Here is a 26,368-nt window from a genome sequence, read left to right as displayed (position 1 = left end):
CTCTCCCCCCCCCCCAACTCCTTTCAAAGCAGCAGCAGCAGAGTTTGGATTTGATATCCCGCTTTATCACTACCCTTAGAAGTCTCAAAGTGGCTAATAATCTCCTTTCCCTTCCTCCCCAACAACAAACACCCTGTGAAGGGAGTGAGGCTGGGAGACTTCAGAGAAGTGTGACTGGCCCAAGGTCACCCAGCAGCTGCATATGGAGGAGCGGGGAATCTAACCCAGTTCACCAGATTACAAGTCCACTGCTCTTAACCACCACACCACACCAGGGGGGAGAGAGAGAGCTCACATTTCAAGTTGCAGGACCCTGAAGAGCCTAAAGATATCCCTTTAGGTTTGTTTTAGGGGTGCACATTGCCTTAGCGCTTCCTCTACCCCTTCGTGAAGATTGAGCCTGTCGGAACGATCATGCTTGCGCTCCGTCCGCCATTCCTATGGCACCCGAAAGTCCAGACCCATGGTTTCAAGTTACAAGAAAGGAGATACTAACTAAACATCTTTCTGACAATAGGAGTGGTTCAACATGGAAGACTAGCTCCTGGGGTGCTAGTCCTCAACACAGAGGAAGCTATTCACACCTTGTAAACGTGTGATTCAGAACAGCAGAGTCTGATTGGTTACTTAACTCAGTTGACGGCCACTGTGCATAGGAGACAACTCCTAGGGGGCAGAGGTCCCTTGGCCTTCTGATCACCCTGTGATCAGTTATGCAGGGGGAAGCTTATCTGTTCCACCCTCTATATCAGGCATCCCCAAACGGCGGCGCTCCAGATGTTTTGGCCTACAACTCCCATGATCCCTAGCTAACAGGACCAGTGGTTGGGGATGTTGGGGATTGTAGTCCAAAACATCTGGAGGGCCGAAGTTTGGGGATGCCTGCTCTATATTTTGTTCAAGTTGTCACCCCTGCCACCATGAATGCCATTAACGGAGCACCACATGATGCCAGTGCTGTGCCCACACTGGTGTGGGCACCAGTCTTGCCCCCTGCCAAGTTCTGAAGAAACCAAGAGCCGTTCAATGTGTTTGTTGCCCAATGTTAGCTCTTTATGAGAGCAAGGGCGCTGGAATTTCTCAGTGATGAAGCCAAAGTTGTATTTGTGATGAGTCTGCTAGAAGGGGACACCAGGCGCTGGGTGGCCCCCATTCTCATTGCCTGGCATGCATGGTTGTCCTTCTGTGCCTTGTAAGGTAGCGACCATGGAGATCAAAAGGGGCAATGGGGCATCAAACACACAGAGTAAGGAAACAAATATTGGTATGCATTGCAAATAAATACATTAAACAGAAAACAGGCCATGACTAGACCCTTCCATTCTTTATTTTTGTAGCCATCTGCGTTTGAGCTTGCAGAATAAGATCTTTTCAAGGTGATTTTGAGGGCTGATGCCCAAGAGTCCTGTAACCTAGATGGCAGAGTGTGGATTGTGGATTAAAACAGTAGGGTGGGAGTGATCTCTTGGTTTTGCTTTTGTGTAGAAATCATGGGATACGGTTTCATGCATCTTAAAGTGTCTTCAATAGATCCAAGCATCATTAGGCCCCTTCTTACAAATATACTGCATTTGTAGATCACAATCTAATGCATCCCAGCATTTTTCTTGGTAGCACTGAAAGGTGACTGCAGCACAGTCGTGGTTCAATTTATAATTTGACCGATCACTCCAGTAGCTGAAAAGAAAAGAAACAGCAGCACTAATCAATCAAAATTGGCTGTCTACTTCCTCACCAGCTCCCCATGCCTTCTACCATTAAAAAGATGTTTGGCGCTTTCTCTCTTAACATCCAGCCACAATTGTGATGGATTTTTCTTCCCATATTTTAGAATTCTAATCATGTAAAAAAAAAAGCTGTGGTTCAAGACTGTATGTGAGATATGATACATAAGTAGCAGTCAAGTGCAAAATTCCTTGTTTTCCTAGAGTGGACATGTGATGGGATGTTTGGTCCAGCCAGTCGAAAACTTCCTGTTTCCTCCTGGGCTGGGACATACTTCCTTTTGCATGTGACTAGAGGTGGGCGTGACCTTACCTGTCCAGGTAACAAAAGGACCAGACATGCAGCACTCTCTCTCTCTTTGGCTTCCTCCATCGTTGGACAAGCAGCTTTTTAGCTAGAGATGCTCTGTTGGCTTTCAGCTAGCAGGACAAAGGGACTATCTATCTCCATATGGGATAGTTCTACATGTATATACTTTGTAACTAAGTCTGCTTACAGGGATCCAACTGTGAACTGATGATGCTGTGAGTAAACTTATTTTATTGACTTTAAATAATATTTTTGCTTCTTTATTCTTTTTTTAAAAAAAATTCTTTCTTTTTTATTCTTTATTTAAATTTCCATAATACAATAATACAAATTTTGCTTAAAATAAAAAGAAGAAGAAGAAGAAGAAGAAGAAGAAGAAGAAGAAGAAGAAGAAGAAGAAGAAGAAGAAGAGAGGAAAAAAGGTTCGTACCTTTTAACACAATATCATCCAACCACAATTGCAGATACAAAAAAGAGAAGGAAAAGAGGAAAGAAAGAAAGAAAGAAAGAAAGAAAGAAAGAAAGAAAGAAAGAAGAAAAAAACCCACCCACCTATTCACCCTACACCCCCCCCCACACACACACACTCTTTGTGACTTCCAGCCTGTTCTCTATTTCGGTTTCGGTTTCCAAGTTCTTTTGTATACCTTTTAATAGCGTTTATTCCTTAATTTTCTAAAATCTTTTTGAGTCCTTCATCTGTCAGCTAAGAGGTTGGCGTTTTCCACAATTTTTTCTTATATTCATTAAATTTTTCCCAGTCCTTATCAATTTTCTGCACTAGAATCCCCTTCGTTTCTCCTATTTCCCTCGCCAAATTTTGATAATTTATTAATTTGATTTGCCAATCCTCTAATTTTCAAGCCTACTGTTAACTGTTAACAGCAAACTGCTAAGTCACTAGTTACAGGTAGGCAGCCATGTTGGTCTGGCGTAGTCGAAACAATTTTTCTTTTCTTTTCTTCCAGTAGCACCTTAGAGACCAATTAAGTTTGTCATTGGTATGAGCTTTTGTGTGCATGCACACGAAAGCTCATACCAATGACAAACTTACCGTAGTTGGTCTCTAAGGTGCTACTGGAAGAAGAAAAAATTATTTTGCTAAGTCACTGTGACTCATGACTCATTTTGAGTGATGGCTCATTCTCCCTATAAAAAGCAGACAGCCTCTCTATGGGCCTCAGTAAATCTCAGTTAGTGTCGGTATATGCCTATGTGAATGTATGGTTGTTGCAGACAGAGTGGCTCCAGGACTCTAGTTAGACAGTAACTAAGACTACGCTTCTCTGAAAAGTTAGATAGCTGCTATGAGAACTCTGTGTGTGCTCTTTGACTATGTTGTTTATGAACAAGTTTATTTTCCTCAGTAAAAGTTTTGTTCTGTTTATAAAGAAGACTCTGCTTTGATTAATTTACCACTGCGTGACAAGAACTTCCTCATTTTTAGCTCTTTGTGAATCTATTAAATTAGTAATAATGGTGTAGTAGGTGGTTTTTTTACTCCCATGAGATGTTTGGTTGAGATCTCCCTTTTGATCAAGTCCAAGATCATTTACAGCAGTGGTTCCCAATTGGGGGTCCAGGGACCATCCACCCAGGGACTCCATGGTGTCATTTACATAACAAAAATTGCCACAGAGATATCAAAATGTTCAAAGGTACATTTTTGAAAAACAAGGGGTCTACAGTACTTAGCTAGCTGGGAACCACTGGCATACAGGGTTTAGGTTCCCAGCTAGTATTATACAACCCCACTGCCCATTTGTAAAGTTTCTCAATAAAAAGGTAAAGGGACCCCTGACCATTAGGTCCAGTCGTGACCGATTCTGGGGTTGCGGCGCTCATCTCATGTTATTGGCTGCGGGAGCCGGCATACAGCTTCTAGGTCGTATGGCCAGCATGACAAAGCCGCTTCTGGCAAACCAGAGCAGCACACAGAAACACTGTTTACCTTCCCGCTGTATTTATCTACTTGCACTTTGACGTGCTTTCAAACTGCTAGGTTGGCAGGGTCTGGGACTGAGCAACTGGAGCTCACCCCATCGCGGGGATTCAAACCGCTGACCTTCTGTTCAGCAAGCCCTAGGCTCTGTGGTTTAACCCACAACGCCACCCGCGTCCTCAATACCTTTGCCAAAAAGGATTATAGGTTGGTATTGGGTGCATCAATAGAGATGAATGCCAATGGATTTTGTACCAGGAGACATTGCACAAATAGAAAGTGAACCTTTGTTAATCCAGACTCGGAAATAAATACCACACCAGCTCGCTGTTCTACTACCAAGCTGTGGGTGAGTGGGATCTTCTCTGACCTTATCAATGCATCAACGCAGGTTGGAAAGAGTTGTTAGATACTTAAAGGGAACCATGAACTGTCTTAAACTGCCAGCTGACAGCAACCCAAGCTATTAGGAATCTGTCAAGGATTCTTCAGTTGTGATTCCTGCTTTGCAGCGGGGTTGGACTAAATGACCCTTAGGGTTTCATACAACTCTAAATTTTTATGTGCCTATGATTCTGTCCAAGAGAGTGGCATGAACTACCTTCTCTCACACACTTACTTAGAATCATAGAATCATAGAGTTGGAAAAGACCACAAGGGCTATCCAGTCCAACCCCCTGCCAAGCAGGAAACACCATCAAAGCATTCTTGACATAAAAAGCATAAGGTCGAACAGATTCCTCACTGGCCTTGCAGACAACTTCATTGTCCAGAAAGTGGGAGAAGCAACAAGAGGATCAGCCATTTTAGATCTGGTCCTAACCAATAGTGATGACTTGGTTAGTGGGGTAGAAGTGGCAGGATCATTAGGTGGGAGTGACCATGCTCTTCTGGAGTTTATTATCCAGCGGAAAGGAGCAAGCAAGCAAGCATACTAAGGTCCAAATTCTAGACTTTAAGAAAGCCGACTTCAGAAAACTTAGGGAAACGCTGGGTGAAATCCCATGGACAGAAATACTAAAAGGGAAGGGAGTTCATGATGGTTGGGAGTTTGTTAAAAGGGAGAAATTAAAAGCACAACTTCAGGCAATACCAATGAGACGGAAACATGGAAGGTGCCTAAAGAAGCCAGGCTGGCTATCTAAAGAACTTTTGACTGAGTTAAGATTTAAAAGGGATATGTACAAAAAATGGAAAAGGGGGGAAATCTCCAGAGAGGAATTCAAACATATAGCCAGCACGTGTAGAGAGAAAGTCAGAAAAGCTAAAGCACAGAATGAACTCAGGCTCGCCAGAGAGGTTAAAAGCAACAAAAAGGGCTTTTATGGGTATGTCCGTAGCAAAAGGAAAAACAAGGAAACAGTGGGGTCACTCAGAGGAGAAGATGGTGAAATGCAAACAGGGGACAGAGAAAGGGCAGAACTCCTCAATGCCTTCTTTGCCTCAGTCTTCTCCAAGAAAGAAAACAACGCCCGACCTGAAGAATATGGAGCAGATGATTCAGCAGGGGAAACACAGCCCAGAATAAGTAAGGAGGTAGTACAAGAATACTTGGCTAGTTTAGATGTATTCAAGTCTCCAGGGCCAGATGAACTACATCCAAGAGTATTAAAAGAACTGGCAGAGGTGATTTCAGAACCACTGGCAATAATCTTTGAAAATTCCTGGAGAACAGGCGAAGTTCCAGCAGACTGGAGGAGGGCAAATGTTGTCCCTATTTTCAAAAAGGGGAAAAGAGAGGACTCAAACAATTACCGCCCAGTCAGCCTGACATCAATACCAGGAAAGATTCTAGAGCAGATCATTAAGCAAACAGTCTGTGAGCACCTAGAAAGAAACTCTGTGATCACTAAAAGTCAGCATGGGTTCCTGAAAAATAAGTCATGTCAGACTAATCTGATCTCATTTTTTGACAGAATTACAAGCCTGGTAGATGAAGGGAACGCTGTGGATGTAGCCTATCTTGATTTCAGCAAGGCCTTTGACAAGGTGCCCCATGATATTCTTGTAAAGAAGCTGGTAAAATGTGGGCTAGACAATGCTACCATTCAGTGGATTTATAGCTGGCTTACTGACCGAACCCAAAGGGTGCTCATCAATGGCTCCTCCTCATCCTGGAGAGTAGTGACTAGTGGGGTGCCACAGGGTTCTGTCTTGGGCCCAGTCTTGTTCAACATCTTTATCAATGACTTGGATGATGGGCTTGAGGGAATCCTGAGCAAGTTTGCAGATGACACCAAATTGGGAGGGGTGGCTAACACCCCAGAGGACAGGATCACACTTCAGAATGACCTTAACAGATTAGACAACTGGGCCAAAGCAAACAAGATGAATTTTAACAAGGAGAAATGTAAAGTACTACATTTGGGCAAAAAAAATGAAAGGCACAAATACAGGATGGGAGACACCTGGCTTGAGAGCAGTACATGTGAAAAGGATCTAGGAGTTTTGGTTGACCACAAACTTGACATGAGTCAGCAGTGTGATGCAGCAGCTAAAAAAGCCAATGCAATTCTGGGCTGCATCAATAGGAGTATAGCATCTAGATCAAGGGAAGTAATAGTACCACTGTATTCTGCTCTGGTCAGACCTCACCTGGAGTATTGTGTCCAGTTCTGGGCACCACAGTTCAAGAAGGATACTGACAAGCTGGAACGTGTCCAGAAGAGGGCAACCAAAATGGTCAAAGGCCTGGAAACGATGCCTTATGAGGAACGGCTTAGGGAGCTGGGTATGTTTAGCCTGGAGAAGAGAAGGTTAAGGGGTGATATGATAACCATGTTCAAATATATAAAAGGATGTCATATAAAGGAGGGAGAAAGGTTGTTTTCTGCTGCTCCAGAGAAGCGGACACGGAGCAACGGATTCAAACTACAAGAAAGAAAATTCCACCTAAACATTAGGAAGAACTTCCTGACAGTAAGAGCTGTTCGGCAGTGGAATTTGCTGCCAAGGAGTGTGGTGGAGTCTCCTTCTTTGGAGGTCTTTAAGCAGAGGCTTGACAGCCATCTGTCAGGAATGCTTTGATGGTGTTTCCTGCTTGGCAGGGGGTTGGACTGGATGGCCCTTGTGGTCTCTTCCAACTCTATGATTCTATGATTCTATGATTCTAAGCCTCCGCTTAAAGACCTCATCTGCTCCTTCATCTGCTCCTGTTATTTTAGGTTTGAGATTACTGGTTATTCAGATTGTTTAGCAGATAACTGCAGAAATACTTTCCTAAAGAGAGCGTTGCTTAGCTTTAGGTTCTTGCGAGTCCTTTTGAAGCTGAGTTAATCAGCAGAAACCATTTAAAAGCATGCCTTCTTCCTCTTCCGAATCACCGCATTCACTAGGTTAGAGAAGCAAAAAGAATAGCCTTCCTGCCTCTCCAACCTAGTGAGAAGAAGCAGGGACTCATCTGGATAATGATGTGGAGGAGAGCATATGTAGATCTTTGGTAATAGAGAAAAGTGCATGGCAAAATATATTTGGAGAGGGAAAGGATCAATTAAGTAAACAAAATCTGCAACTTTTTTGAACACATGCCATTAACAAATGTTTCTTCAAAAACTTACTGGACTGCAGCCTCCATTCCTGACAGCCACGACCATTTCTTTTCCTTGTTTTTAAAGACTCCAATCCAAAAAATCATTTGACGGTCTCTTACTTGCTTGTTTATAAAATACTGGGGTGGGGAGAAAGAAAAACAGAAAATCATCAGTAGGAATGAGGAGCAAGCCACTTCTCTAAAAGCCTTTCTAGACAATGTCCCTTTCTCTGGGAGACTACAGCCCTTGACTGACATTCAACAGGCATAAAACAAATACATTTCAAAAGGAGCAGGTGTAATATTTCAAGACCGCATGCACATTTCTGGGGGAAGCAGTGATCAAAACTATACAGTGGTACTTTTGTTCTCCAACGCCTTGGTACTCAAACACCTTGGTTCCCAAATGCCAAAAACCCGGAAGTAAGTGTTTTGGTTTTGGAACATTTTTCATAAGCCGAGTGTCCAATGCAGCTGTCGGCTATTGTTTCCGGGGGCACCTGCACCAATCAAAAGCTGTGCCTTGCTTTTCAAACATTTTGGAAGTGAAACGGACTTCCGGAATGGATTTAGTTTGCCACTTTTGTTTTTGCTATTTATTTTGCCTTTTTTTTTTTTGAGGATTTTTAGGTTAATTTGTTTTTGTGACTGTCTGGAGCCCAGTTCCGCTACTGATTGATTGAGGGTGTGACTGTGGAAATAGATAAAGCATCCCATCCAAACTATGGCTATCATCAGTGTATGTAAGAAAATAATAATAATTTTAATTTCTATCATCTACAAAACTATCTCATTTATTTTATGGTACGGTAGATTGATTATTGCTTTCATTTTATGAATCAATGGTCTCGTTAAATAGTAAAATTCATGCTAAATTGCTGTTTTAGAGGTTCTTTTTAAAAGTCTGGAATGGATTAATCCATTTTGCATTACTTTCTATGGGAAAGCATGCCTTGGTTTTGAAATGCTTTGGTTTTGGAATGGACTTCCAGAAAAGATTAAGTTTGAGAACCAAGGTACCACTGTACATAGTATTCCAGCTATGGTTGCATCGAACACCAAGAATAATTGTGTACTGAGGATGTGCTACTGGGCCCCTGATGCAAATGATGATGATGATGATGGAATCAAGGAAGCATCCAAAAGAGAACATGTTGTAGTGAAGGGTAACTTTACCTGCCCTCACCGAGACTGGCTGGATATGTGCTCCAGTCATGACACAGAGTTAAAATTTCCAGATACTGTAAATGACTGTGCCATGGAACAGTTGGTGTTGGAACCATCTAGCGGGACAGTGACCCTGTGTGGCTAATACTCCAATTTCTGCACCCATGCTTGTTGGTTTGTTCCAGAGAAACTGGAATCAGTATAGTTGTGGTATTATTGATGGGATGACAATAGAGTCTCACCCATGTCTGTGCCCAGCAGTAACCCAGTACCCCCTCTGCCAGGGCTAAGGGGTTGGGAGAGGTATATACTTTGCAAGCTCCTCTAGAGTAATCTCCATGATACTCTCATGCCAGAGGGTTAGCGTTGTGAGGGAAGCCTTTTTTTCTAAGCACTCAGTACATCTCAAAGAGCAGGGGAAGAATTTACAGAGAATCCAAGAGATAGATGCCTCTGAAGTATAGCCAGCGCGTGTAGAGACAAAGTCAGAAAAGCTAAAGCACAGAATGAACTCAGGCTTGCTAGAGAGGTTAAAAGCAACAAAAAGGGCTTTTATGGGTATGCCCGTAGCAAAAGGAAGAACAAGGAAACAGTGGGGTCACTTAGAGGAGAAGATGGTGAAATGCGAACAGGGGACAGAGAAAGGGCAGAACTCCTCAATGCCTTATTTTCCTCAGTCTTCTCCAAAAAAGAAAACAATGCCCGACCTGAAGAATATGGAGCAGATGATTCAGCAGGGGAAACACAGCCCAGAACAATTAAGGAGGTAGTACAAGAATACTTGGCTAGTTTAGATGTATTCAAGTCTCCAGGGCCAGATGAACTACATCCAAGGGAATTAAAAGAACTGGCAGAGGTGATTTCAGAACCACTGGCAGTAATCTTTGAGAATTCCTGAAGAACAGGCGAAGTCCCAGCAGACTGGAGGAGGGCAAATGTTGTCCCTCATTAATTTCTAAATTCCATTAAAATAAGAGCAATACAGCACTTAATATATCAGATTATCACTATAAATCAGTATTATTTAAACGAGATCAATAATCATAAAGTAATCCATTTTTTCTCTTATAAGCTAAGACTGTAATCAGAAACCTGGCAACAAAAAGGGACCTACTCGGATCAGAATCTTGCAGTAAATGTGTTAACTGTGTTTCCAAGGAGTCACCCGAGGTTTCCAATAATAAAGGGGACAAAAATCTGGTCCGAGAAACTGAATACAGCGGACAGCAAAATAGTATATGTTGTAAGGATTCAATAGATCTATTATCACATACACACACAGCTGAAATCTGACCTTTGGAAAATCTATTGTTCATAACATTAGAAGGGAAGGCATTAAATATTGCCTTAATAAAGGCGTATCTGTGGGCCGCTACAGACAAGGAAGTCAAATAAGATGGTATCTTCTGGGAAGGCACTATGCCAAGATTTAGTGGTGAGCAAGTGCCACTACCCAGAATGGTGTTTTGTTGGAGGTCAATCTCCTCAAGTTTTTGAATGAGGGTTCTTTTAGCCGTGGCTAGGTCCAGTTTTAATAGTTCTGATGGGGACAATCCATAGGTCACTACTTTAGAATGGCTCTCTCTTGCCCATGGGCTGGGAAAATCACCCCTCCAAAGACATTGAATCAGGTACAGATTCGGGAGCCTATGCCATAAGGACAACCAATAACAAAGGCTGCGCCTCCAAAGAGTATTTTCTAAAGATGTAGTTTTTAATTCTAAGCGAATAGCCGCATTGCTAACGCACTGAGGGAGTTTTAACAGCCGTCTTAGGAATTGGTTTTGAATTACCTCCAAGGGCATCAAATTTACTGCGGTCCCCCATAAAGGGACAGCATATGCCAGTGTCGCGATCAATTTGGCTTTAAATACCTTCAGGGCGGATGGCACACGAAGAGCCCCATCGGAAAAGAAAAAGGGCAAAAGCGCGAAAGAAAGGGCTTTAGCCTTATTTGAAATATATGCAATATGCGCCTTCCAGCCCAGATTGTATTGGAGAAAAACTCCCAAATATTGAAATTTATAAACCTGTTCAATAGGTTTTCCATCTAATTGCCACATAGGATTTTCGACTTTTTGAGAAAATCAGTACTTTTGATTTAGATTGATTTATAGTAAGGGAATTGGTTTTACAGTGTGAAACAAAGATTTTAAGTGCTCTCCTGAGGCCAATTCTTGAAAAGGACAAAATTACTGCATCATCAGCATAGAGTATTAATGGGCATCGATAGTTTGCAAGACGGGGGGCATGAATGGTTGTCTGAGATTCAGCCAATGGTATCCTCATGTCACTAATAAATAAATTGAAAAGAAAAGGAGCTAGGACACAACCTTGACGGACTCCTCTGTTGATGGGCACAGAGTTTGTGAGATTGCCGGCTGGGGTTATTCTCACCCTAGCAGCCGACCCCTCATGCAGCTGAGTTATTAGCCACAGAAGTCTTCTGTCAATTCCCCATCGAACCAACTTTTCCCAGAGTAACCTTCTGGGTATGCTGTCAAATGCAGCCTTAAGGTCGATAAAAGCCGCACAGAGTTGGCCTTGGTTTGAAGAAGAGTATTTTCGGGCTAGATGGTGCAAAACTAAAACATGGTCCATTGTTGACTGGTTCGGTCTGAATCCTGCTTGCTCAGGGCCTATCAGTTTCTTTTCTTCAGCCCATTGAGTAAGTCTACTCAACAGAAAACGTGTGTATATCTTTCCAATTATTGACAATAGGCTAATATTCCTGTAATTCTCCGGATCATCTGGGGAGTCTTTTTTATATATAGGAATTATAAGAGCATCCTTCCATATTTTTGGTACCCTTCCAGTTGCATTAATGGCATCGAAGGTAACAGCCAGGATTTTTGCCCACCAGTCAGAATGTAGTTTTATGGCTTCCGCCGGAACCAAATCTGGCCCGGGGGCTTTTCCAATTTTAAGTTTAGAAATTAGATCCAAGATTTCGTCAGGATCAATAGGGGACCAGATGGGGAGATGCTCAAATACATCATCAAGAGTGTTGGTATTGGGTTCTGTTGACGCAAAATATTTCCTTAGGAAGGATTCCCAGACTGGGGCAGGAATAATTGTTAGGGGGTACCTCTTTGATCTTCTATTAACCAATTGCCAAAATCGCCGTGAACTACGTGAACTAGAGGCGACTATGAGCGCCTGCCAGCAATTTTGTTGCCACTCTTGTTTAGCCATTCTCTGGGCTTCCTTATATGCTATTTTTGCTTGTTGGTAATTTCTAGGTAATACTAAAGCACCAGAAAATTTATATTCTTTGTAAATGGCACAAAGATGCTGTCTAGCTTGTTTGCAATGTAAGTTAAACCAGGGGGCACCGGTCTTGAAATGGGCCCAATTTACCTGAATAGCTGGTACTGTAAAAAAGGACATAAGATCTTCCGTAAGCAGAGAGGATGAATTAATAATTTGTTCATACCCATACAGATCTAAATCTAAAACAGCATGGGTTTGAACTATCTCTTGTTGGAAAAATTCAATATATTTCTGGGCTTGAGTTACAGACCATTTTGTTCCTCTCACTTGTTCTGCAGCATTTATTCCCATATATATGGGGTGCCTAGACTTGACTGGCTGCCAGCCTAGGGAAAGCTTGACACTCAAGGGAAGATGGTCGCTCATTTGAATGTTTTCTATTTTAAAATAAGAAAAAATTGGGAATAAATCTCTGGAGACAATAAAATAATTAAGAACACTATTTGTATGTGTGCTCAAATGAGTAAATTCACCCGGAATATCCGGGGGACAGTTCCCATTTAAAATTATTAAATTCATAAGTAAAATCAGCTGATAAAGGAGGGTGCCCGCTTCATTGACCCTATTATCTTTTGATTTTCTTTGTACATGGGGGGATAAATCCAAGTTCTGGTGATCAGGTGGGACCCACCATTTGGCCTTGCCTAACGCTTCCCAGTTTGCAGCTGTACGAGCATTGAAATCACCTCCCAAGACTGACGAGGTATTTGGATACTTAGTATAGCAGAAAGCTAGATGTTCTTCAAGTGCTTGCCTTTTGGAGTGGAGGTCTGCTGCTTGCCCCCCAGGGGGGAAATAAACATTTGTTACCAATAATTCAAATTTCCCTCCTGAAATCAAGCCTGTAATCGCGTAAGGAGGGAGCGATTTCACAAGTGCAAGTTTTGATTGCAGTTTGAGGGAAATGGCTATCGCCAAACCTCCTCTGGGGCGTCCACCTTTAAGAGAGGGACAAGCTGGAAGTAAAATAATATCATATCCGTTTAAATCAATCACCTCCTCTTCCCAAGTTTCTTGTAAAAGAATTACTTGGAATAAGTTAACAAATTTTAAGAAGTCTGGATCGAGTTTCTTCCCCCTCCATCCCGCAATATTCCAGCATAGAAATGACATCAAATGGTGACTAGGTTGGTCGTTAGGTAGTCAAATCGAGTGGGGATCAAGGGAAGTAATAGTACCACTGTCAGACCTCATCTGGAGTACTGTGTCCAGTTCTGGGCACCACAGTTCAAGAAGGATACTGACAAGCTGGAACGTGTCCAGAGGAGGGCAACCAAAATGGTCAAAGGCCTGGAAACGATGCCTTATGAGGAACGGCTTGGGGAGCTGGGTATGTTTAGCCTGGAGAAGAGAAGGTTAAGGGGTGATATGATAGCCATGTTCAAATATATAAAAAGATGTCATATAGAGGAGGGAGAAAGATTGTTTTCTGCTGCTCCAGAGAAGCAGACACGGAGCAATGGATTCAAACTACAAGAAAGATGATTCCACCTAAACATTAGGAAGAACTTCCTGACAGTAAGAGCTGTTCGGCAGTGGAATTTGCTGCCAAGGAGTGTGGTGGAGTGTCCTTCTTTGGAGGTCTTTAAGGAAAGGCTTGACGGCCATCTGTCAGGAATGCTTTGATGGTGTTTACTGCTCGGCAGGGGGTTGGACTGGATGGCCCTTCCAGCTCTATGATTCTAAGTATCTGCTTCCTCTTCCTCCTTCAAGACCTACTTCCTGATTGCCATCTTCATTCTATTAGAGCTCTGCAGCTCCAAGATACCTTAGTTAGCCCTAGATGGTAGCAGCTGCTCCCTGCCCCACCCATCCCTTCACTTGGCTGTTTTTGGCTGCATACTGGTGGATAGGACCTTCTTAAATGGAAGGTCGGGAGTTATGGCTGACCCGTACCATCCCTCCAACCTTCATGTGGAATCCTGGCGGCTGCTAGGGGAGTAAAGCAGTCCCCTGACCCTCCCGGGATGACGGGAGGGGCCGCTGGCCCGCGGATGCCCCCTAACCCACCCCGACTCTTTGAGGGGTGGGGGGGGCTGGGCCGAGCACCCATGGGGGGGGCGGAACTCCTGGAGGCCACCCTATAAGAGCACGATCTCCATGATGAAAGAGAATAATTGGATTTAAATTCATGGACATGCTTCAAAAGAAGGGGGAGAAGATACTGCCAGGACTTTATCAGCGTCTGAGCGAGAAGAGAATCGAGGGAGTATTTCATCAAGAAGAAAGAATGATTGGGACGGAACGAAAAGGGAAATGAACTTTTTATTTTTATACTTTAAGATGTACTTACCACCTTCCCGGACGGACTGTCTGATTATTTGGGACAAATGAGAAATGGAAACGAACTGTGTGGCATCGGAATTCATATAAATAGAGGATTGTCATCTGGTATGATTTTAGAAGTTGCTTTGTTAAATTGTTAGAGTAAAAAACCTCCCCAGTCAGTATCCTTGTTGGAGTGGCCGGGAAACTGCCGGTGAGTTGGATTTACGAGCTGTGGCGTATTTGGAATTTGAGAGATAATAGCAGCCTAATTGGAGCCTTGGATTGCAGAGGGCAGCTAAAAGGCGAGGAAAGCCATAAATCAGCTATAAGAGATTGTGCATAATGTGAACGGGCTGTTTCTCGCCAAAAAGCTGTACTCTTGCGATCGGCAGACAATTTAGAAGAAGATGGAATACGATCTGAGGTGTTCAAGATGGCGCTGGCTTGTGTCGGACTGTTGACGAGGCAAGAAAGGCACTCCAGATCAAGAAAGATTTATGGGGAGGTTGGACTGGATAAAAAACCCACACAGGAAAAATGGATATGTGTTAAATCTTGTTTGACGCCTATCTCAGAAGCTGCGACAAAAGACAAAGAGAAAGAGAGAAGAAAATATCTAGAGGGACTGTTGGGAAAAAAAATCGGGACTATTGTGGATTACAGCAAGATTTTAATATCAGGATTAGGATGGCAGTGCGAACAGTTATCAGAATCCCCAGACATTGAAGCATGGGAAGTCAATTTTTTTTAATGATTTGGCATAATATTTGGCTTAATTGATATGTATGTGTATAATTGGATATAATTGTATTAATTGAATTGTGTTTTAATTGGAAAATTGAATAAAAAGTATTTTATTTAAATCAAACCTATCCATTCTGAAGGAAATCAGCCCTGAGTGCTCACTGGAAGGACAGATCGTGAAGCTGAGGCTCCAATACTTTGGCCACCTCATGAGAAGAGAAGAATCCTTGGAAAAGACCCTGGTGTTGGGAAAGATTGACGGCACTAGGAGAAGGGGATGACAGAGGACGAGATGGTTGGACAGTTTTCTTGAACATGAGTTTGACCAAACTGCGGGAGGCAGTGCAAGACAGGAGTGCCTGGCGTGCTATGGTCCATGGGGTCACGACTAAATGACTAAACAACAACATATTTTTTTTAAAAAAAGGATAGTGATGATAAGAACCCTTTAGCTCAACGAGATACCCTACCTTTTCTATACTTAGCTTTGATGCTCACCTGTTCTTCCATTGTTTCCATAGAAATGAGCTTGGCGCCTTCCCTCTCACACTTTTTTTTGGAATCCATCCATGAGTATAGGTCAAGTGAAAAGAAATAGATGGACCTTGAATATATAATCCAACCATCGTTCAGGTTTTGAGCAAGGATGTCTTTGAATCAAGCAGATATGGAGGAAGAAGAGAAAAAGAAAACAAGATAGGGCATTTAAGGGGAACAAACTTGTATGTCTGTGCAGATTTCAAATATTTTTCTTAAGTTCATTTCTGTGGCCACATAACATATATTCACCTAGGAAGCTCAGAAAGATTAAAACAAGAACATTGACTCTTCAACCCATGCTGATGCTGCAGGAAATACCTGGGGGGCACAGCTGGAACAGGGAGCACAGTGAATAATCTTTTATTTGATGGGATAGACAAAGGATGCATGTTCCCTCACAGGCCTTATCTGAACCCCAGGGACACAGTTGCTTTGTCCTGTTGTCCAATTCCATTAGTACAATAAAGGTTCTTGTTGTTGTCACTGGGTCTTGCTTCATGGGAACCCACCTAAAATTCATTACCTATATAGGAAGTGGTTCCAATGAAGGGGAGCTCACCTTAGAGACCTGTGCAGATTAATGGAGGACCCTATCCTGACCTAGCTTTGGCGGTCTGAGTACTTGCTGTGGCACCGAAACAGGCCTCTGAGAAGAGTGAGAGTTGCTATGGTCCACATGTATTTTATCCCACATGCCAGTGGGCCAATTCAATATGTGAGTGGGCTTGAGGGCTTATTTCTGATGATGGGTTTGTGAAAGAGGAGAGAGATTTTGCTATTGCACCAGTCACCCCACTGCCCAGCAGTCTCTCTGACGGAAGTTGCCTCGAAGTGCTGCTCAAGAATCCCTCTCCTGTGGGTGAATATAATAAAGGACAGGTCTTTTAGCTGACCTGTTTTGATAGTCTTTCTTACAGCAAAGAATGGTGAAATATTTTCTTTCCTCACAATAGAACTAAATCAATTCAAAAGTTCAGGAGAGTTAAAGTGAGTACTGTATCTCTGATGTTTCACTAGCTGGATAAATACAATGGAGGGCAGCACTCTGCTCTGGTTTTCAACTAGAGGAGGGGCTTTCATCTGATGCAGACTCAAGGCAGGTTCCCACTGCACTACAATTCTTCAGCATTGTAGGGTAGCTTACCAATTTCTTTTTGCAGTTGATCATTTTTTTTGGCAATATACCGTATTTCCTCTGATAGGTTTTCAGCTACAGCGAGTATTTGGAGGTCTAAAAGATTTGAAAGGGAGTAGTATCTGAAATAAGAATCTGCAAATATTAAGAAACCACTGCCAAACATTTCAAAAGACTCTAGCCTAAAACAAGAAGCAGAGCCCCATGATGGGGTTCTTATGAATATGAGGGCAGATTTTATTCTCTGTGGCTGAGATCACCAATGGAAAGCCTCATAAGACCCCTGCAGCTGGATCAGACCAAAGACCCATGCAATCCACTATCCTATTCTCATTAAAAGTGGCTCATGAAGTATCTCTTATGTTCCCCTCTTATGTCCTCCTTTTCTGCATGGAATCACAGGGTCACAAACCAATTCCCCACTGAGCCATACAGTAAAGCCAAATATACAAAGATTACTTTGCAGTTTTCAATTATGCTTTATGAAATCTAAAAAAAATACAGGCACCCAAACTCTTTTTCTGATGAATATTTGAATATTTGGTTGCCTTGCATATACGGTAGTTCTAAAGAGGACGTTACGTCACTGCAAGGATTTCTCCTTGCGCAATGAAATCTTCAGCCCCTTTCCCTCCAATCTGTTCTTAAGTTCCCCCCCCCCACCCTGGAGAGCAGTTTTGGTGATGGCATGCAGGGAGAAGTGGGGGCAAAGTTCCTCTGTGCTAGTGCTAGAACCTTGCACTAGCACAAACATTGTGAATTACAGTGTGATGGGAGAGGACAGCATTTCTAGTGGGAGATGTGAAAATCACAACCATCTGCTTTTCTTCCTGCTGAGCAATGAAAAAGTGATAAACTATTGGGTGATGAGTTTCATTGAATATGTGTATTGCTCACACAATATGAATCCCAAATTAAACTACAGGAATTGAAGTCTGTTTAAATTAAACATGTCCTAGGAAAAGTGAGGATGTGCATATGAAATGCTTACCATCCTTGTCCATATAGAATGGTTCAATCTCAACAACAGTGCTTCGAATCATATTCATTGCCGTTTGTAAATCAGCCCTTCTTTTCAGTTCCCTCTCATCTAAGAAGGAGGTAGGTAGAAAAGAAAAGAATAAATTGTGTTCCAGCGCACTACTCTGATGAGCTAGGGGAGGGGATACTTGGTTTCAAACTGCTTTTAATATTGATTTAAATTGCTGACTTGTAACGTGCCCTTCACCTTAGGGAGAAGGGTGAATAAAAAATCAAACCAATAAAAACATGAATTCGAATTCTATTAATATTTTCTTCTTCCTGCCCTTATATTGAGGTTTCCTATGCCTTGATAGTGGCTGCCCTGGTTGTCTGAAGTCCTGTTCAGGTGGCTGTTGCTTCTGTCATCAGATGGTTTGGCCTTCCTTTGAGAGTTTTAGATTTTGGGGTACGTTTCCGAGCACAATTCAAAGTGTTAGTGCTGACCTTTAAAGCTCTAAATGGCCTCGGTCCAGTGTACTTGAAGGAGCGTCTCCACCCCCGTCGTTCTGCCCGGACACTGAGGTCCAGCATCGAGGGCTTTCTGGCGGTTCCCTCGTTGCGAGAAGCAAAGTTGCAGGGAACCAGGCAGAGGGCCTTCTCAGTGGTGGCACCCACCCTGTGGAATGCCCTCCCACCAGAGGTCAAAGAAAACAACAACTACCAGACCTTTAGAAGGCATCTGAAGGCAGCCCTGTTTAGGGAGGCTTTTAATGTTTAATAGATTATTGTATTGTATTTTTCTGTTGGAAGCCGCCCACAGTGGTTGGGGAAACCCAGCCAGATGGGCGGGGTATAAATAAATTATTATTATTTTATGTCTAGATACACCTGTCCTCTTTGTCCTGTGGACTTGCATTTGCCAGGCTGCCTCATGCTCTGCCATATGTGTAAAATATGCAAATTCTTGGATCATTTGGTTGCTTACTTTGAAGTGCCCTTTAAAAATCAATTAGCTAGGCAAACAGGTCGTGTTATCATCTATCCAGTGCTTTTTTCTAGATACACGGAACTCACCATGAATGCCTCCCTTGTTATCTTAGAATGGCAATAATGCCCACCTGAGAGGTGCGATAACTGAATCCTGGTGAATTCTGGCTGAAAAAAGCCCTGCATTTTTCTTGATATTTAGGTAGGCTCTGGACCTACCCACACAAGCCATGGCCTTATCCTCTGCAGTCTGTTTCCCCCAAGTACTTTCCTTCATGGGACTGGAGCCCTAGCAGAGGGCCGGTGCCATGAATGAGCCATCCCCCAAGAGAAGTTTGCAGCTAGCTCCCAGTGAAGGAAGGAGCCAGGATGAGAGAGTGTTAATTACAAGACAAGAGGATTATAGCCAGGAGCCACCTCCCCCGTCCCAGCATTCCAGGAAGCCAGTCAGCAGCTTGCCAGCCTGCTAGTGATGAACAGAATGCAGGGGCTAGAAATGAAAGCAGCTTAGAAAGCAGGAAAGATCACTGAAGTAATCTCTCAGAGAATGAGGAAGGGGCGGGAGCTGATCCCCTTAGCCCAAGGTCTAGGGGTATCCAAGTGTCCAAGACAGAATATGTCACAAGAGGAAGTTTGGTTGTTTCCTTAGAAGGGACATCTTTGATTTATGGACGGAAGGCTGTGCTTGCCGCTCTGGTGAACTCTGGGGTTTTTTTTTTACACTAAATATTATTTTAAATTAACTACGCTGGTTGTTATCAAGATTCCCTTTCCTTCAAGGGATTGGAGCCCTAGCAGAGGGCAGGGTGGCGAGGACCAGGAATGGGGGCTCTCCCACAGGAAATGAGGATTAGTTGGGAAAGGAGGAGAGAATTGCAACTGGGAAAGGGAATTGCCTGGGGTGTCCTTGTGACTTGTGATAGCCTATGTGTCTGTTCCAAGTGCTAGAACTCACTTATTCAGGGAGAACAAAACAGTGCCATTAATCTCACTGGGTGACAGCTGTAACTCACTCCCTGAAATCAAAGAGAGTTGAAGAGGGTAAATGGAAGCTCCATCCTGCCGTGTCTTTTTGGAAATGCTATTGGAATAGAAGCAAAGCCCGCGACAGTAGTATCAACGTACGCCAGTTATGTACTTACATAGCACATAAATCATCAGTGTAATGACAGCAACGATGATAATCTCAATTATAATAAATCTTTCACCCTTTGGAGATTGGAAGAAGGTAAGCATTTCCTGAAAAAAAGATGCTTGAAGAAAGAAAATTCTACTTTAGCCATCAGTAGCCAACATACCCTGAGTTACAGGTAGGTAGCCGTGTTGGTCTGAGTTGAAGCACACACGAAAGCTCATACCAAAATAAAAACTTAGTTGGTCTTTAAGGTGCAACATACCCTTGTCACTCCAGGAAAAAGGGTTTCCATGTGCTGTGGCAGCCATCTGCCAAAGACATACAATTGTTCAGGGGGTGGATCCTTGGGAGGATAAGCAGGTGGAGGAAGTAAGCCATTGGTACTACTTTCTGCCCCCTGACAAATTACAATATGCTCCCTCCCAACACATAATTCCACATACAGAAGCTGGGCTGGCCAGATCTTTGGCTGATATTTTGATGCTGCTGATGGGGCAGCAGATTAACTGAGAAGGTGCAGTGCAGCTTGTGTGGAATACACATCTCTACCTACCCCAACACCTGCTACCTGAGGCAACTGCCTCATTCTGCCTAATGATGGAGCCTGACTGCAGAAAGAAAATGAACACCACAGCCAGCAGCTAAAAGTGGGCTCAACCTTGGGGTTTCTCTGGGGCTTAGTGGATCTCTGGCAGCCAAAGAGCTTTGTGTGCTTTTCTCTACACTCCTCCCTGGCACAACATAACTGGTTCCACTCCCTCCCTGTCTCCCCATCAACTTCCCTTTCCCATGCACTCCTCTACTTTACGAGAAACCTCATCCCATATGACTGTGCTGTATACAGACCATGTTTTTTTTTACGCTTTCTGGACACTGCATGTCTTCTGAACGATGAACTCTTTGAAGGCATTGGCTTCCCCATCCTCTCAGTTTTGTCTGTGAAATAACAATCTATTATAACATGGAGGATAAGACTATGAACATATTGGTTGGATCGAGGGTGTTTAACCTTCCAAAATCAGAGTATAAGTGTTCAGCATCAAAGCTCACAATATTTGCTTCTCTTGTCCTGCACTTAATCTCCCTATTACAGCAACATAATTTTTAAAGTAGATGCACATCTACAAATGTCAAGGATTTCATTGGTACAAAGTTGAAATGCACAACAACTTCAAGCAAAAAATGGGTCTCAATGAAGCATTTCCAACATTACACTTTGGCGTATATCAGTATTAGACAATCCTTTCCTGTAAATACATTTTTGAAATGTCTTTCTTTTCCTTTTGCTGGATCAATCTCAGTTTTAAATTAAAAAGATGTTCCATATGGATTCCAAGGAATTAAAAAAACGTTTTAGGTAATATAGCACATTCTCATTTTGCATCCTATTTCTTTCTAAGCTCCTGGACATCTAGTTTCTAGGACTTCAGTAAGCATTTGCAAACAACAGTTATGGGTTTGATCCATATGTTTATATTTATTTTATGGGGTAAACCAAATTTGGGGCAATCTTCTTTGTGAATAAAATGGGTTGATCTGTACATTACATCAGCTGATAAGATCAGATGGAGTATTTTTGGTTCTGCTAATATTGCCGCCAAAATCTCAGTTACTGGTGTGTGCTAAAAAGAAATAACTTAGAATAGAATCATAGAATCATAGAGTTGGAAGAGACCACAAGGGCCATCCAGTCCAACCCCCTGCCAAGCAGGAAACACCATCAAAGCATTCTTGACATATGGCTGTCAAGCCTCTGCTTAAAGACCTCCAAAGAAGGAGACTCCACCACACTCCTTGGTAGCAAATTCCACTGCCGAACAGCTCTTACTGTCAGGAATTTCTTCCTAATGTTTAGGTGGAATCTTCTTTCTTGAAGTTTGAATCCATTGCTCCGTGTCCGCTTCTCTGGAGCAGCAGAAAACAACCTTTCTCCCTCCTCTATATGACATCCTTTTATATATTTGAACATGGCTATCATATCACCCCTTAACCTTCTCTTCTCCAGGCTAAACATACCCAGCTCCCTAAGCCGTTCCTCATAAGGCATCGTTTCCAGGCCTTTGACCATTTTGGTTGCCCTCTTCTGGACACGTTCCAGCTTGTCAGTATCCTTCTTGAACTGTGGTGCCCAGAACTGGACACAGTACTCCAGGTGAGGTCTGACCAGAGCAGAATACAGTGGTACTATTACTTCCCTAGATCTAGATGCTATACTCCTATTGATGCAGTCCAGAATTGCATGGCTTTTTTAGCTGCTGCATCACACTGCTGACTCATGTCAAGTCTGTGGTCTACCAAGACTCCTAGATCCTTTTCACATGTACTGCTCTCAAGCCAGGTGTCTCCCATCCTGTATTTGTGCCTTTCATTTTTTTTTTGCCCAAGTGTAGTACTTTACATTTCTCCTTGTTAAAATTCATCTTGTTTGCTTTGGCCCAATTGTCTAATCTGTTAAGGTCATTTTGAAGTGTGATCCTGTCCTCTGGGGTGTTAGCCACCCCTCCCAATTTGGTGTCGTCTGCAAACTTGCTCAGGATGCCCTCAAGCCCATCATCCAAGTCATTGATAAAGATGTTGAACAAGACTGGGCCCAAGACAGAACTTGCTCTGCAACATTTATCGGTGTTTATTTATAGGTTATCTGCTTATGTCAGGATGACTTACTGTGCCAAATTACCATGCCTAAAGGTCCAAATGCCTTTCAATTTTGTGTTTGTCCCTTTTGCAGCAGCAACCAGAGCTGTTTTCATTAAGATACCAGCCCTCAGGCTGAAAGTGGCTTCCCCACAATACATTAACAGATGTTCACCATTTAATAGATCGTGTGGGATCTATGAGGTCTTCAGATGTTCCTGGGTGCCAACTCCCTCCATCACAGGCATCATGGTCAATGGTTGGGGATGACAGGAGTTGTTGACCAATAACATCTGGAGGGCCATATGTTCCTCACCCTTTAAGGAAGGTATATACATTTAATTATATAAAATTATATAACTACCTCCTGATCATCAGAATAGATGGAGTAATAGATCCAGTCTCAGTTGGACGCATATAAATCCAGTTGAGTCTAGCAAGACTTTGGAGACCATGAGATGGACCTGGAAAAGAAGCAGAGGGAAGCTGTTACCCAGGCTCTCCAAGTGTGCCACTTTGTTTTCTTTTTGCTAAGACCCAGCCTAACATCTGATGCTGCAGCTGAAAGAAAGAAAGAAAGAAAGAAAGAAAGAAAGAAAGAAAGAAAGAAAGAAGAATGCTGTTGTCTAATTCTGTTTCAAAGCCATCTGAGATAGCAAATGGGCTTTCCAAAGACTTGCATTTTCTGGATCATGATCTGGATCTGGTTTGACAAACTGGGCCCATGAATCAGAGTGGGCACCTAGTTCAAGAAGGATACTAACAAGCTGGAACGTGTCCAGAAGAGGGCAACCAAAATGGTCAAAGGCCTGGAAACAATGCCTTATGAGGAACGGCTTAGGGAGCTGGGTATGTTTAGCCTGGAGAAGAGAAGGTTAAGGGGTGATATGATAGCCCTGTTCAAATCTATTAAAGGATGTCATATAGACAAGGGAGAAAGGTTGTTTTCTGCTGCTCTGGATCTGGTTTGACAAACTGGGCCCCTGTATTGCCAGGGAGTAAAACAGAATGTGGTGCTCCAGGCTTGCAATGTAGTTGGAGCTTTAATATAAGGAAACTGGCTTGTTTGTGAAGAAGAGAAAGCAACTTCATGGCTTGGCCAGCTATCAAACACCTGGCTGCATGGGGGAAGGAAGCAGGACCCAGTTGTCTGTGAACAAAGAAAGTTACCTTTCTTTGACTGAACTGCAGAGATAAAGAATGCAAATGAAGACTCATGCACAGAACTCCCAGGCCATATCAAAGGATGGGAACATAATTACATCATGAATTACATCTGCTGCCAGCTTGGCATGAGACCTACACTATGAACGATATAAAGGACAGCAGCTGAAGGAGACAGGGAGATCTTGATACATTGTTCTATAGTCCATTCCAGAATGTGAAGAGAATGACCTTCTGCCAGTCTGAAGTGCCCCAGATCATTCTTACAGATCTCCATAGGCTTGGGAGACATGAAGAACTGAACCTATTCTATCTGTATTATGACTACTGTTGCCTAAGATCTTTTGCTTATTGGTTATATTGCTAGCTTTGAAGTTTATTCCAGTCACTGTCGGCTTTATATTAGACTATGCTACGTTGCTGATCAATTTCTTCGCTAATGTTTACCAATTAATAGAAGTTTGTCTCTACCTAAGTCTCCGTCGAGTGGAATCCAAAGAACTACTTGCTTGCCTGGTGGTTGCTATTGGCCAAGCAGACATTAGGGGACACTAGCAAGACAGCACCAGTACACAGCCCAAAATGTTCCACCACTCTGTTTCATTGGATGACCCTGAGTTCTAGTATTTAAAAGAGAAAGACCACCTGTAGTTTATAAAAGCTCCTTATCATTTAGCCTCTTAGTGACCTTTTGGCCCTGGAATGAGACCCTGCAAATATCATAGCTTGTACAGAAAGTGTTCCACCCATCAGACCTCTTCCTGTTCGGATACCTTGGTGTTGTCATGGAACAATCTTTTCTCTAATTTCTTCTTAAGGTTTCATCATGCAAACAGTTTCATCCTCCCACTGGTTAAGAACCATCTCCCTTGTGATGTCAGGCATTCCAGAACTCCTCCCATTTAGGCTATACTATTTCCTGATTGACTGCTGATCATATCCAATCAGCATTCCACATAAAGCATAAACCCGGGAAAATTTTTATTTCAGATTTGTTATCCTACCTTCCCCCCAAAAAAGTTATTATGGTAGTTGGCTTTCTTTTTTTTTTTTAGGCCTGGTACATATCCCTTCAAAGCATATCCCTCAGAAGAATCCTTACTCCTCATAAACTCTGCTAGTAATATTGGAAAGCTTCCTATCTCAATACTTGTACCAGACAATATGGCAAAGTGCATTAGTGTCAATCTTCATTTGCAAAGTTAAAGCACAAAGAAAAGGAACAGAAGCAGTCAAATTTCAACGTTTTTGGTCTACATTTATTGAATGTATCATCATCAAACCATACATGCCACCACTGCTATTTTTCCACACTCAAAAGGTACCGGAACTGACCATGAACACCTCCCTTGCTCTCTTATAATAGTGTCCACCTGAGAGGTGTCAGAACTGAGTTCAAGTGTGTTCCAGATGGAAAAAAGCCCTGCATGCCGATGACCTTCAACACAGAGTAACTCATAGAGAACTGTACTTGGATAGAAAGAAAGATCTGCACAAACTCTGAACTGGAGTCTGATAAGCTTCATATGCTAGAAACCCCTCATAACTATGTACACTTGTTTCTCTTATTGTTTGTTACGTTTTTGTATGTTTATATGCCCTTTACCTTTACCTTTATGCCACTACCAATAAAAATATTGATCAAAAATGATTCTGTTCATGCTGACCTATAATGTCCTAAATGGCCTCAGCCTAGAATATCTGACGGAGCATCTCCACCCCTATCATTCAGCCTGGACACTGATGTTCAGCTCTGAGAGTCATCTGGCCGCTCCCTCACTGTAAGGTTGCAGTGAACCAGGCAGAGGGCCTGCCTTGGGGAACTCCCCACCCCCACCCCACCCCCACCATCAGATATCAAGGAGATTAAGAACTTCACAACTTTTAGAAGACATCTGAAGGCAGCACTGTATTGGGGAGTTTTTAGTATTTGACTTTTATTATGTTTTTATATTTTGCTGGAAGCCACCCAGGGTAGCTAGGGAAACCTAGCCAGGTGAGTGAGGAACGACAACAACAACAACAACAACAACAACAACAACAACAACAACAACCTTTAAACACTTATCTAGCAGTAAATGTAATTGTGTTTGTTCTATCCATTAATCCATTAATTTTAGACATAAGATTACAGAATCAGTGTTCAAACATATTACTTTATGTAACCTCTTCACTGAGAAAATTGAGGGGCTGCTATAACAAGGTCTTGATTTTGGACATACAAATAGTTGAAGAAAGGGGTCTTCATTTGTTGGAAGGTGTCTCTTTTTGTTATGCCTTGAATTGCCCTGCTGTGTCTCATGAGATGCTCAGGCACTGCTATATCCCAGACATTATTTTCCCGTATGCTCAGGGGTATTTCAGTCTGGTTCTTCCATTGCTGAGTAAACATGTGTATGAGCAGGTAAGAGCTACATTTCATATTTATGATGTGATAAAAAGCTTCTTGTAGATTCACAGAGCAATCTGGCATATATCTATTCCATATAAGGCATATTGAATTTATTGAGACTTGCTCCTGGGGTCTGCAGCCGAAGCCACTCCATAAATTAAAAGTGCACTCCATTATTATTAGTCCCTCTCGGCTGAACCGTGGTTCTGAAATGAAATGAAACCTGGAACCTACTTACCGGTAAAAGTACCTGCTCATCCATTAAACTTGATGGTTCGCCTTCCAGCAGTCCCTCAGCCTTGCCTGACCAAGAGAAAGCCCTAGTGGCGTAGTGAGTGAGCTGGGAAGGGAACAAGGATGCTCAGCGCCAGGACACTGCTCCGCCCACCATCCACTTGGCCAGCCCTGCCCTGCCCTGCCCATCCTGCCAGTGGGAGCGTCAGCATGGTTGGTGCTTTCTT

The 26,368-nt window shown here is 42.8% G+C and overlaps 1 protein-coding gene across 1 annotated transcript; it reads right to left on the bottom strand.

Moving 5' to 3' along the window:
* Positions 1 to 1,078: 1,078 nt before the first annotated feature.
* LOC148687422 (CD209 antigen-like protein C) lies at positions 1,079 to 20,639 on the bottom strand. Its single transcript, XM_088660698.1, has 7 exons — positions 20,564 to 20,639; positions 19,725 to 19,835; positions 17,624 to 17,722; positions 16,642 to 16,728; positions 15,456 to 15,607; positions 7,534 to 7,643; positions 1,079 to 1,677 (listed from the first exon to the last, which is right to left on the bottom strand). Exons 1-7 carry the CDS (start codon positions 20,637 to 20,639, stop codon positions 1,524 to 1,526), a joined length of 789 nt encoding a protein of 262 aa, XP_088516824.1. The 3' UTR covers positions 1,079 to 1,523.
* Positions 20,640 to 26,368: the final 5,729 nt, after the last annotated feature.

Source organism: Zootoca vivipara, chromosome Z1 (genome assembly GCF_965207765.1).
Source record: "Zootoca vivipara chromosome Z1, rZooViv2.hap1.1, whole genome shotgun sequence".
NCBI lineage: Eukaryota > Metazoa > Chordata > Lepidosauria > Squamata > Lacertidae > Zootoca > Zootoca vivipara.
This window is presented reverse-complemented; position numbering and strand designations above follow the sequence as displayed.